Here is a 14,159-nt window from a genome sequence, read left to right as displayed (position 1 = left end):
CCCTGAAAAAGGCACTGTCCTTTAACTCAGAAACTTGTATTATTTCTCACCTCTGTCAGTTTACTGTATACCTTTGTACCATTTCAGGTTATTCACTGGACTTGGAAAGCTCAAATTTCAATAAAAACTAGCAAAACTTAAAACTAAACAAAAACTTTTGAGCAGTAGTGTATCTGTTTGTGCATGTATATTATAGTACTGTGATTGATTGCAACAAGCACTATATAGAATAATGACCTAATTGAAAGATCTCTGGAAATACAAATAAGCCAGTTTTCTTTCTGAATTAGAGTGATTACTCTTGAAATTTTACAAACCACTCCACACTCTCCGAGACAATATTCAGATGAGTAAGACACTGTCAGTGCTTCACCTTGTAACACTAAACTACTTGGAAATTCCCACCTTGTAGTCTTACCTTTGTGCTCTCACCATTTAGGATGGTTTATAATTACATCCTCTAACTAAAAACAAAACAAAAATTCTGTAGGGAATCTGATTATGTACACCATTTGTTTACATTAATAGTTCACCCAGAGTTGAAAGTTTCACAATCATTTTCTAATGAAATACAATTTTCTGTGTAAAGATATTACTTGGCAAAAGTAATGTGTTCTTTAATCCAGTTAGTGCTTTTTTTCTTTTTCATTCTTGGACTGAATTATCAAAAACTTCCATTTGTAATGGAGGTATCTACGCACAGAAGATTCAAAGTTAATGTCAATGGACCTTCACTGACACTGTGCCTTGTGGGCTTTCAATAATTTTCCACACTTTCAAGGTGCTCAGTTACCATTTGACACAATAAACCTCTAGTGCTCCCCTATGGTGTCATTCAGTGACAACATCACTGACCATGACCATTGGTATGCCCATGCACTGGTGTCAATGGGAACTGGATCTTTTACCTGGAACAAATTGCCATGTAAGAATTAGGAGTACTTGCATTGTGGAGGTAGAAAAAGGCATTTTGCAAAATGGTGGTGAAATGACAAAAAGAACTACTGAAAAATGAAACACAACATACTAGTAAGTAAATACACAAAATGTCACTAAAATCATTTGAAAAGTCCGGCATGTTGGCTTGTGGTCCTTTTTAAACAAAAAATTAACCAGATTTTCTTTATCCATCATGTGCTGATAACCACATAACATTGCATTTGTCTGGGAGATTCTGCTGAATGGTTTTGCCAAACTGTCAAAGAAAAATTGCCCAAAGCGACTTCAGAACTTGTGCCATTTGACTCCTTGTCTGAAATAGCCCCAGGTTACTTTTTCCTAATGCTGTGTGCACTTACAGGTTGACATCTTAAAAACAGGGTTACTTTTAAATAAATAAGGCAAATTAGGTGGAAAAACTTAGCTAACAACACTCAGTGTCTCATTTTTTTGGATCTATGGACTGATTGAATTGGAGAGAGCAAGACTGTTTATCATGTATCATCATTTATATTAAAGACGAGAGTTTAAATGTAGTGTGACATTAATCTTTTCTGTGAGTTTGAACTTGTCAGACGGAAGCCTTGTATTGAATAAATGCAAGGTTAAAATAACTGGAATAAAAGATATTCAAACACAAAAATCATTGTAACTTCACACAACTTTTTAGACATTGGTTATTAAAAGAATACTCTGTCCAAAAGGATATTTGTTTTATATGTTACTTACCCCGTGTAGTTTGTAGTGATGGCCGAGAAAAAATTTTAATCTTATCATGCAGAAAAAAAATTATGATATACAGTAATAGAACCCAATGGTGACCAATTCTATACAATGGCAAATGATGCAAAAAAATCTATGTAAAAAAGAAAAAAAAAATGTATGTTAGTTGGGTTGCAAAATTGACATTGATTATCCAGTTTTATACTCAAAACATGCAAAACACATACAATTTTAGTTAAACAATTGTTAAACACATAGTCCTAGAAAAAAATCAATGCACATTATAAACAGGAAACACATGCCCATAATACTTTATTTTTGAAATGAAGATCCACCTCTCACCCTCATTCAGTGGTCAAGAATCCTGTCTTCAATTCAGCGTTTCCTGAATACATAGAATGTGACTTTAGATTTTGATCGGTCCAGTATGACTCCCAGGTCCTTCTCAGAGAGAGAGAGAGAGAGGGGTTGGGAGCATTTGCTGATAGCACGTTGCCACACCCACCACACAACGAACCACCTGGATTGGGACCTGAGTGCAGCAGTTGACACCTCAATACCAAATAGGAACAATGTGAGGTTTTTTACAGTGGCTGGAGTGCCAATCCTGCCAGTAACCCCCACGTTTTCCCTAAAGTGGAACGACCTTCTTGCAGGGCTGGATGCAGATTAATGTCACACCCAGGACAAAGCAGATTAAGTAGAGTCACTTCTGGCGTTTATGGGATTCGAACCACCAACCTTCCACTTGCTGGCACAGATCTCTAGCTTCTGACCCAAGGATACTTTAAAGTTTCAGATCTCTCATTTTGTACTCAAAATTAACATTTACACTTTCAATGTGCAACACCCTACATCTAGGGCAGTAGCTTTAGGGAGACCTTTGACAGTATACAGCCATACATTTTCCCAACTATTGCACTTGAGGTTATTAAAGGCAGAGACTAAGCAAAGAGCATCAGGTGCTAGGTAGGAAGTACCTGAGGGTGGGTAACTGGTTTGGGACACAATATAAACTTAGAATACTTTAGTTTCTGCAAAAATACATCTGTTTTTACTCATAATAACAAGACTTTAACAAAGGCGTCATAACATCAGTAGATGGATTATTCATGTCTATGCAGTGTGGCATATTAAAATGACAGTAAAATTACTTGTAAATATGAAGAATTCACAGGTCCAATACTAAACATGTAATGACAAGAGAAATGCGTTTCAGTTCAGCCATCTCAGACCACTTCAAAGTGAAGTTTTGCTAGTGGATGACATTGCAGAGATGAATAAATGCTTTACTGATGCTCTGTAAGTGTTATAAATACCCAAAGAAGTGTATGTTAAGGTCTTGTTACTCAAAAGTAAATGAGTAATAGATGTTTTTAACAGTACCTAAACTGTTACCTATAAAAACATTATAGTCTTGAAGAGGGATCGCTATTTCAGTTTTTTTCTGGATTCTGTTTTTTTTTTTATTTATTTTTTTGGTAAATAAGAAAGCTAAGTAAATGTGGACATTTGTAAACGAGAAAGAGAAAGTACAAATGCAAAAGTGTAAGTCCTGGTTAATTTTGAGAAATCTTAAAACTATTTAAAAAGTATGACATCCTCTGTGGTCCAGTAGAGTGCAGCATGACGTTTACAAACCATTTGTGGGGGGCGGAGGGAGGGAGTGTCTAATGCCTTCAACCCCCACACTAAAAGCGTCCTCCTCTTAGCAGGAGGGACAACTCTTCCTGATTTAATGAGCCCGGGGAATGGCTACCAAGCTGTGTGAAGTGCTGCTCTTCCCATTGGAAGTAATTCTGCTTTGAAGTCCTATCCAGGACTGTCAGTTGCCGCCCTACAGCTCCCCTGAGGAGGGAGTAAATGAATATTTCGGAGGTGGGGAAGCCCAGCTCCATGGGCCTGCCAGCCTGCTTCTCCCTGGAATTTGATTGTTTATATAATCTTATCTGGCTAAGTAGTGGTATTTTGCCTGGCAGGCATTCGAATGAACAGCAGCTCTCCAAGCTGTCTCACTAATATTGATAAAACCAGTAGGCCTCCACTCCTTTTTAGTTCACTATACCAAAAAAACAATGTGCATCAGTCACTTTATTTATTTATCCCCTTGTCTCTGAATTGGATTAGCGAGTTAGAAAATGGGTGTGTTTGTTTGTTCCCTCAATTTTAACCTGGACTAGAAAATGAGTGGTGTGTGTCTATATGTTTACATTTAAGAATTTTACTAAATTGCTTTCATTTAATGACTATTTTTATGTTGCCATATACTGTTATATATGTATGTTTACCACTAAACACAGTGTCTCATTACATGACTTGTAGTTGCTGGGTATGTCCAACTTACCAACTAACAACAACAGTTTCCTATCTCTCCAGCAGACCATGTCAGTTTAAACAACTGAACATTGCTGGGCATGACAGATTTAGTGACTGCCTGTCAACCTGCCTGCACAGTCGTGCTCACTCCTCTTTGTGACCGCCATAATGTGCTCCCTGAAGGAGCCAGTGCTATATCAAGCTGCTCACCTTCTCACAGGCATCCTCTCTAGAGTCTGAAAGACACTTTCTTCAAATGCTATGTCTGCAAGGCCTGTTGCATTGTGCAGGACTCCTCTTACAGATTATTCATTCTATTGTCAAAAAGATACTGCAGCATCAGATTCAGATCTTCCAGGTTGTGTGATAGCTTCTTCCCCCCAACTGTCAGACTCCTCAGTACAATGCAGCCCCCTAAGATCTTCAACCTTACCTTGACTTCCTAGACCACAACCTTTACCTCCAGTTTATACATCCAACTGTGAAACTTACATTTAATGGGTCTCTGTGGGATTGTAATAGTTAAATGTATTGGCATATTGCCTATTTAAACTGTATGGTGAATGGTTTTGTTTGTTTGTGCATACCGCCTTGTTTGATTCACACTGTGTATACACTTTGGGCCATGAGCTTCATCAATTTTTTACATGTAAAGTTGCATATGGTTGAGATGACAAAGTTTATTTTGACTTTGACTAGATGAGAGTGTAGTCTGCCTTCTGTTTTATAAAGCCTATGACCAGTTCCTTGGTTATGCGAACCACAAAGTCAGCAGGTAGACCTCTTCTCCGTGAGCCGTCTTCTCATTGTTGGTGATCAGGCCTATGATGGTGGTGTTGTCAACAAATTTCATGAAGGAGTTATAATCGAGGTCAACAAGCAATACAAAAGGGTGTTCAGCACACTACTCGAAATGTACTGCAGATCTCATCAGTGATTCACTGTTTAGTAGGGGAAATATGGATTGTTTTCATAGACACATGATCATTAACACATTTTTTTTGTTGAATCCTGTTTTGACATCTGTATACTCGTTCAGATCTGACAAGGAGTCCATTAATCACGTCCCAGTTTGCAAAAATAAGCAATCCTGCTATTTTGCACTGAACCATTTTTCCTTCTGGTTCCTCAAACTTCAGTTTCTGCCTGTAAGCTGTCAGCAGGAGCACTGACAGGTGATTGGACAGTCCAATCTGGTTCCTCAAACTTCAGTTTCTGCCTGTAAGATTAACTGTTGTAGCTAAAAATCAACATGCAGTTGTTTCACTTTTTGCAGGTCAGACCTGTAACACATGTCTTTACTTTTTGTTGTTTGTATTAGTTATCAATGCCCTTGTGTAACTGCTCATAGCCTTGAATAACTCCCAAGCTGGATTTTACAATTTCCACCATACTCCATAAAGCTTCACAAAGAAACATAGACAACACAATAGTGCACACTGTACCCCCCCATGAGCTCTGTATTGCTTTTATTGTATATCAGTTTAAATTAATGTACTGTGGGGATTCTTTGACATGTATTATTTTTATTATAGAAACTACATAACTGTCAATTCTAAATTCATGTTCTACTATATATAATCATTTAATATACAGCAACACCGTTTATATTCAAGATACAGAGTGTGTTTTCAACTTTCAGGAGAAAAATGCTACTCATTACTTCTAGTTCTTTGAGCAGGAATTCAATGAGGATTTCCACTAAAGAAACAATTGCCGCATGAATGGATGTGCCCACTGTTTTTCCTAAGAGCTTTCTTTTGTGTGTGTGTGTGTGTGTGTGCACGCGCATGCATGCATTAGGTCTTCTATGAAGATTCTACATTCTTGAATAAAATTACAACAACAGTACATGGCTAACGACCACAGGCTCTCCCGAGTTCAGTTACTATGGTGCATCAGTTCTTTGCCTATCCCAGACTACAGACGGCTGTGCACTGTAGAATATTTTAGTGCTTTTGTAGTTCATCTTGGGCTTTCATCACCTATTGCTAACTCTCATGTTAATAATTTCCTTAATAAGAACTTAAAAATTTCTTTAACTAGAAAAAATGAAATTGGAAATTCATTTTCTTCCATTCTGGCTGGGATAGAAGAGAGTAAAAATACAACAAAGCTAAATGTGGGATGATGAGACAGTTTAAAAAATGCAGAGGAGTAAGTGAAACGTCAGATGCCATTACATGCCATGCTGAAAATTAAAAGCCAATGATATTCAAATATTCTAAGTGGACCTTGCTCAGTAGCCCTCTGAAGTTCCACTTAGACATATGGTGGACCTTAGTTTTAAGTGAGGGGGTTATACCTGTGGATTCAATAAAATGCTAACTAAAGCTTGTGTTCATACTCCACAGCTGCATTTACTGTACATGTATTGCTTGGAATTTGCATTTTGCCTTTAAAATACTAATGTTTTAGAAGTGGAGACCTAAATACCCAAAATGCATTCATACACTACTACTAATAGCAAATCAAATGTCAAGTATGTATTAAAATTTAAAGTCTTCATGTCTGTTTAAGTCAAGTTTCTTCTTTAGCCATTTTCTTTCATAATCACTACAGGTGAGATATAATAAAGTCATCAAGACATTAAAGGATGCTTATGCGATCAGATTTATGGGTGTTTTAAATTTGTAATTAATTTGAACACTTTGTAGAGATCTTTCTTCACTTTGTAATTATACAGTCTTTTTCTATTGATCAGTGTGGAAAAAAGTCAAATTAAATGTATTGGGATTTAATGTTGTATAACAATAAAATGTAAAAAGTTCCAAGGGGTGAATACTTTGTATTGGCACTGTAGTTGTTTCACATTTTGTAGGCCAAATTTTTAGAGACTTTTAAATTTGCATTTTGCCCATAAAAGTATAGAGGTTTTGATACCACCCCTCCAAAAATGTATCCACATCCACAAATGTATCCACATACCACAGTATAAATAGTGGATCAAATGTCAACAATACATTAAACAAAGTCTTAATATCCTTATTTGTGGTTTCTTTTTTTTAATTATCCATTTCTTTCAATGCTCACTACAAGTGAGACAAAACAAAGCTGGCTAGTTCAATCTTTGAGACAGTAAATAAAAGCAGATTGGCAGAGGGTACCATACAGAAGAGGCGGCAGCTGGTCTACAAGGGCAACCCTTTCAAACAGGAAGTTGTGCTAGTTTGATGTGTTATTTACTACATTTAAAAATGTAAACTGTACAGTTTATGTAAAGCTTTGCAAAGAGAATTCATTCCTGAAAATCTCATAATAAGGTGAATGATCATAACACAAACTGACATAAAAAGAAAACTGTAAGCTTTCCCAGGCTCTGTGAAATGACCTCTGTTTTTGTTCAAATTACACTAACTTACATGGAAATTGACTGTTAATTTAATAATAACATTAAATATCACAATAAAGTCCACTAAGATATTTTCCCTTCATTATATATTGTTTAATAAAGTTGTTTACCTACACTTTACCATTTCAAATTTAAATTCAAAAGAAAGGCTTTGTCTTGGGTTTTTCCAGCTGTTTCATATCATTTATGTTTTAAAGCGTCATTCTCAAGGTAATGTGGCAAAACACATAAGAAACAAATGTGACAAGCTGACTGAACTATAGCACATCAGCGCAACATTAGCCTTGAGAAAGTCTGACACTGTGATTGGACGTCTCTGAACATACAAACCCAGCCTGTCCCACAGGGTGCATTGAGGCGCAGTAGACATGACTGCAAATATGGCTGAGTGTTGGCTCTATTGGAGCGCGTCTTTGTAACATGAAAATTCAGTTTCATTTTGGTTAGTAAAACACAAAACGGCGATAAATGACTTTGTGTACCAACAGTTTTGTAAAGGCAATGTTATATTATGCAGCTTGTAGTCGCTGGGTATATCACAATTGCCAAATAATAATGCTGCTCTCATTGCCTATCCATGTCAATTTCCACGAGTGGAATCGCTAGAGATGTTATGTTTGACTGTGTGCCCCTTTTTGTGACAGACAATTGCATGCTGCCTGAACGAGCCAATGTTGAACGAAGGGTTAACAGGTATGGCAAGTTCAGCCACAATCTGAGCCCTTTTTGTTTTCTTTTTTCTATTCCTTTGTGGTACGTCAAACACAAAGCATTATGAGTGTCTCTGCTGTTTGTGAGGTTCTAAACACGTGTGTTTCTCATTCCTTGTTGCTGCATTATCCCTAATGGGATAACGTTACTCCTTTTCACAAAACTTAAGGGGAAAAAAAACAGGGATTGAGAATATAGGCACAAGTGGAGTGTCATTTTAAGTTATTTTTGATTTCTGATCCTTGTGGACGAGTATCACAATGTAAAAAAATTACAATTTTTTTACAATCAAGAATATTTCGATTTTTAACTTTTAAATTGAACTACACATTTTAATATTTCACATAATTTATGCAACTGTTCTGGTTTCTGATGTACTTGTACCTCATAAAGTAAATCGTTACATTTCTTATGAACACCTTAAATTAGGGCGGATTATGCTAATTCTGACTTTTTGAATGTTGTCTGGTTGTGAATATGGACTCCTTCATTTTCTTGCTTCACTTTGCATATCAGATTTCTTACTTTTTCATCTTTACTATTTTGTATTTCAGATGAAGTTGACTACAACAGTTATGGGACCAACACTTTAATGAGAAGAAAGAAAGCGGTGGTAACTCTTCGAAATGATGTCAATCGCAAAAGGCCACATATCAGCATCAGCATGCCACAAGATTTTCGACCAGTCTCTTCAATCATTGATGTTGACATTTTGCCAGAAACACACCGTCGAGTGCGTCTTTACAGACATGGCTCTGACAAGCCCCTGGGTTTCTACATTCGGGACGGTACCAGTGTCAGGGTCACACCACACGGTCTAGAAAAGGTACCGGGCATCTTTATTTCCCGTATGGTACCAGGAGGCCTAGCAGAAAGCACTGGCTTGTTAGCAGTAAACGATGAGGTTTTGGAAGTAAATGGCATTGAGGTGACGGGCAAAACCCTGGACCAGGTCACTGACATGATGATAGCCAACAGTCATAATCTAATCATTACAGTCAAACCTGTCAACCAGCGCAACAACATAATCCGCAGCAGCCGTATATCTGGAAGCTCAGGTCAGTCTACGGATAGCGGAAGTTCTACTAGTCACCACAGCCTGCCAGCACCTTCATCTCTACAGCAGCATCTGCTCCAAAACTTCCACCCTGATGACCTGGAAAGTGATGAGGAAACGGATATTGTCATTGAGAGCAGCCTAAGACAACCGCCACCTCCACTACACCAGATTACCCAGCGCCCCTCCAGTAGGCCTCAGTTTTCTGTGCCCCCTAGTCCTCCACGGCCCCCATCTTCTGCTTCCACTGTTTTTACTTCGACTTTAAAGACCCAACCCAGCAATGGTAGCAATAACAATAATTTAAGTTTCAGGTTACACAGAGACCTGTCCCTTCAGCACCAGAGTACCAGTGGGTCTGTCAGTAGGAGCAGCAATGGCAGCATCCATAAACTCTTAAGCACGCTGAAGTCTGATCCAAGGCACAGCTTGGCCCTGCCGCGCGGAGGCATAGAAGAGGATGGGACTGTGATCACACTTTAATATTTTCTTTGTTGGGTAGAAAGAAGAGAACATTCCAAAGCGGGCTTCATGTTATAATGAGCTGGTAGCCTGATTGGAACTTGTTTATTTTTATATTTTCCTATGGAGATGCCGACCAGGTATGATTTTTGTATGTGTGTGTGTTTTATAATTATTATTTTTTTTTTTTTGCTATTTCCAGTGATAATATTGCTGCTATAAAAATGGTTAACTTTCCCCAGACAAAAAAATTGATTTTAAACTGACATTTCACAATGTGCAAAATTTGCAGCCCATGCAGGACCAAACTGAAACACTAACTGGCATCCTTTTAATTTTTTTTTTTTTTTTAATATCACCACATTACACTGTAGAATTGAAATCTTTCCCTTTCCTCACATGGCCTTACACATCTTCATTTGGATAATCAATGTTTACATTCTTCTTGAAAGGAACCTGAACCTGAATAATCTGGAAAATGGTTCTGGTGTGTTTTGCCTATCTTCTTTTTTTTTATGCCACCTATCATCTGCTGTCTTTTTGAATGTCAATACCTTTGTCTCTAAAAAGTGTGTTTTTGCAAAGAAACGATCAGCATGTTTGCTTTATAAGCAGTACTGGTGTTTATTTCATACTTTTTGTGTCTTGAAGAATTTGTGTCAGATTATAACCAGTTTTGAATCTTCCCTGAACACGTATGAATTGTTCCATGTTGTGTGTTGTCATACTTCTTCCAAAAATTAGCACAAATTGTATACTATGATTTGAGAAAGTATTAAACTGCACATTCAAAACACCAACTCAATGTGTCTTCATGCAGGCTGTATGTAGTTCTGCTGCTGAGGCGCATGCTTCTGTCTAGTAACAACATGAGAAAAATGTTCTCTGGAGGCCAGCGCCACCTGCTGGCAAGAAATCGTAAGTGCATGTGGCCTCCTTTACCAGTTTTTATGTGATGTACTGCTCAGAAATATTTGTAGTTAAACGTGTATTTTATTTTTAGTTTATTTATTTTTTTAATTCACACAGTTTTACTGGATTATTACTAGCACAGAAGTAGATGTTTAATTATGTACTGTATACTTAACCTTTATTTCTCTGGGGTCACGCCAGTTGCAGATAATTATGGGCAATAATAAATATTCAACTTTCAGAACAACTTCATGAAATGAAAAAAAATCATTGGTACGATGGACATGAATTTTAACAATATTTTGTTTTATTGACTCTTAAAAGAGGTTTTATGAAGATGGTTATTTTATTTTAGTTTATAGTGGGTGGGGAAATGGTCATGCGTTGTAATTAAATGCATTTCAAATTATGATTTTTTTTTTTTTTTTGAAGACATTAATGGCAAACTAGTGCGGAGTTACAATACTTAACACTACCTGGGCTCTGCACATGCCCTGTTAATAGCCTTGAAGCTTTCTTTGTGGTACTGACTCAGTCACTGTTGTAGGACAGTGATCTGATCTCAACATGTATTGTTGCATCTGTGGAGAGCTGTGATGATGGTTGTACCATCACAATGATGACAAAGCAACTGTGTGGGTTATTGTGGTACTTAATGCAACAGGCATTGGGATTTTTTTCTTATTCTTTAAATCAAGGAATATAAATATTAACAATTTTGGAAAATATTTTACCAAATTTCACATACATTCCTTTTTTAGGGTCTCTGGTATTCGGACTTCTTTCTTATAAGAAAATGAGCTTGCATTTGTATTTCTGTATTAGAAGATTTTACACACCAGACTCAGTTTTGTTTGTCTCATTTTCTATGTAAATTAATTTGGCAATATTTTTCATACCACTGTTTGATGTTTTTATTTTGTATTTTGAAAAATGTCTTAAATAAAAAAATTGAATTTATTTAATGTTTGTTCATTGTCTGAGAAATATTGACAAATAGCACAACCAACTTTTGCGACTTGCAAGACACAATAGAAATGAAAGGAAAATGACCAGGGGAATTGTAAATCAAAGAACAGGCTAAAAGTCATAACTGGCAGTCAAGGAGATCTTTCATACAAGTCAAAATGGCAGCTGGAAAATTCTGTGTGAAAAACAAAAGCTGGGATTTGAAAAACCAAAAAATTAAACAAACATCTTTTAATGCAGTGAAACAAACTTTATCTGTCAAGCTTGGATACCCCAGGAAGGCCTGGGGTGACCTTTGTATTGTCACCAGATTGACATCACAAATGAGTGCACCCGGGGGAATTCTGGGCAAGATCTCCATGGAGACCGCAGGAATGGAAACTTAACATAGCGGCACCTAAGCAGGAAACAAAAATGGTCTTGCTACAATACAGGATTAAATAATGAACCTTCTCAAAACAGGTTCTAGACAAAAACTCACCGCATTTAAATTCCTCAAAACAATATAATCTGTGTACAGATCGTTAAGAAAATGCTCAGGAATTTAAACACAAAAATCACCGAAGTTGGACATCATAACACCAAAAACCTTTAAAACTGCTCTAATTTATAATTTCTTCACATAATGACAAAAAATAAATAAATAAAAAACAGCATATTCATTAAATTTTCCTGAAAGTATTAAGTTACACAGAATAGCAGACACCACACATGATGGACCTGGACTGGATTTCAAATATTGAATACAACCACCTTAGCTATTATTGTACAGTGAGGATCTCTAGAGCTAGAAACATCACCCAGTGTCCATTACACAACTTCTAGTCACTGGGTATGTCATACGTGCTAACTGAGGTTGCTGAACATATCAATTGAAATGACTGAAAATCACTGGTCATGTCACACTTGTTAACTGCGTGACGACCTCCCAGTACATTTGTAATTGCCCCTTTTTGTGAAAGCCAATAGCATGCTCCCTGAAAGAACCTGGTGCAGCAGGTATGGCAAGATCAGGTGCAATCTCTGCTCTTTTCTTTTTTTTCCATTCTATTGTAGTTAATAGAATACAAGACATCAGATAGACATGCCTCTCTTCTGTTTGATATCTGTGTTCCATATTCCTCAATGCTGCATTGTATGAACTGTACTTCCAGATGAGCACTCATCGGTTGTCATCGCTCATGCATGAAGAGCCCACCCCTAAGCCTGTTTGATTTTATTGGAGTGAGTCACTGAACTTGTCACCTGATGAGACTGCCTTCAACTTGCTAAGACTATGTTAATGAAGACTAGTCATCTAAATAGAACATGGCCTTTAAATTGACTGCATAAAGATGCAGTTGGCCACAGTGTAGGACATAACCCCCTTAATAAACTGCAGCACGATCGCCCATGCAGTCAATCTAGAGACATCAATTAGGCAAGCTGGTGCAGTTGGTTAGCGCTGCTGCTTCACATCCCTGCACTTGGTCTCTGCCTGTGTGAAATGTACATGTTTCCCCTTGTATGCTTGGTTGTTTTTCCTACGTGTTGGGTTATTTGGTGACTCTACACTGGCCGTTTGTGTGTATATGAGTGGGCCCTGTGCAACCTGACACCCATCCATCCTTTAAAATTGCTTCATATTCCTTCCTAAACTTGTGGACATTCGTCTTCTGAGGGCCTTTGTATGATGTGTTACAACAAAGTGTATGGTAACACATCACATAAACACACTGTGTTAGCAATTCAACTATTTGAATTTCCTAATCTTTCGAAAAGGTGGATCTTTTAAGCTACTCTTTGATGATCAGTGTATTGAGTTCATGACATGATTAAGTTACTGATTTATACAATACCAGTTTAGTTCATTAATTTTGCTTAGTAAATGATAGTGCAGTATTTTTAGTGTTATTTCAATATTTAGGTCACCATCTTTCGATGTTACTGAAATGAGGGTCAAATTATATTACATTCACTGTTTAGGAGGTCTACTTGCTGCCTCACAACTCCATTAAGCGGAAAAAACCTGTTTTAACTTGCACAGATACTTTCTGCTAAGGAGTGTCCAAACAAAAATTGCTCTTCTGAAAGAAACCAAAAAAAAAAATAAACTTTTCTAGACTGTACTTATAATTTGATTTGAATTCACTCTTCCAAATCTTTTTAGCAGGGCAGCAAACCTGCACAGTAACGCAGAGTCCAAAGGCGGTCTACTTTCTACTGCACTGAACCACAAAAGAAGATGACCAACAGTAAAATAAAATTATAATTACCATTTACATGTAATAATTTAAATAAGATTTTGTTAACTAAAAGGCACACTTTTAAAAAACTTAATAAATTTTATAAGCAAAAGCAGATTATTTTGTTCCTTCATACTCAATGCCAATTTATTTTTATAGTACCTTTCAATAACCAAAGTCTTATACAGCATAATAAGACAACAATCTTTAAAAAAAAAAAACACAAAAATAATCAAATGCATGTAAACAAAGTCACAAACTAAAAAATAAACAGCACAGATTCAAGTACCCAAAAAAGCCTTAAAAACAAACAGACCTTTAGCTGGGCCTTAAAGGCAGTAACAGAAGCAGTAGTCCTAATAAGCAGAGGTAAACTGCTCTAAAGCCACAGGCCAGCTACTAATGCGGCCCGGTGGTCTTTTGATTTCAAATGAGGAGCAGTCAAACAAGTGACTGTCTTGAAGACCTTACAGATCTTGAGGCTGACGATGGA

General features: G+C 37.0%; 1 protein-coding gene across 1 annotated transcript in view; it reads left to right on the top strand.

The window, feature by feature from the left end:
- Positions 1-10,921, top strand: part of pard6gb (par-6 family cell polarity regulator gamma b) — a 108,630-nt gene extending 97,709 nt beyond the window's left edge. Inside the window, 4 exon segments of the mRNA XM_039737051.1 lie at positions 8,596-9,266; positions 9,268-9,305; positions 9,389-9,427; positions 9,467-10,921. Of these exon segments, the coding sequence (XP_039592985.1) occupies positions 8,596-9,266; positions 9,268-9,305; positions 9,389-9,427; positions 9,467-9,581 (863 nt within the window). The 3' untranslated portion in view covers positions 9,582-10,921.
- Positions 10,922-14,159: the final 3,238 nt, after the last annotated feature.

Source organism: Polypterus senegalus, chromosome 15 (genome assembly GCF_016835505.1).
Source record: "Polypterus senegalus isolate Bchr_013 chromosome 15, ASM1683550v1, whole genome shotgun sequence".
NCBI classification, from domain to species: Eukaryota; Metazoa; Chordata; class Cladistia; order Polypteriformes; family Polypteridae; genus Polypterus; species Polypterus senegalus.
The sequence above is the reverse complement of the archived record's forward strand: the minus strand, read 5'-3'. Positions and strand labels throughout refer to the sequence as shown.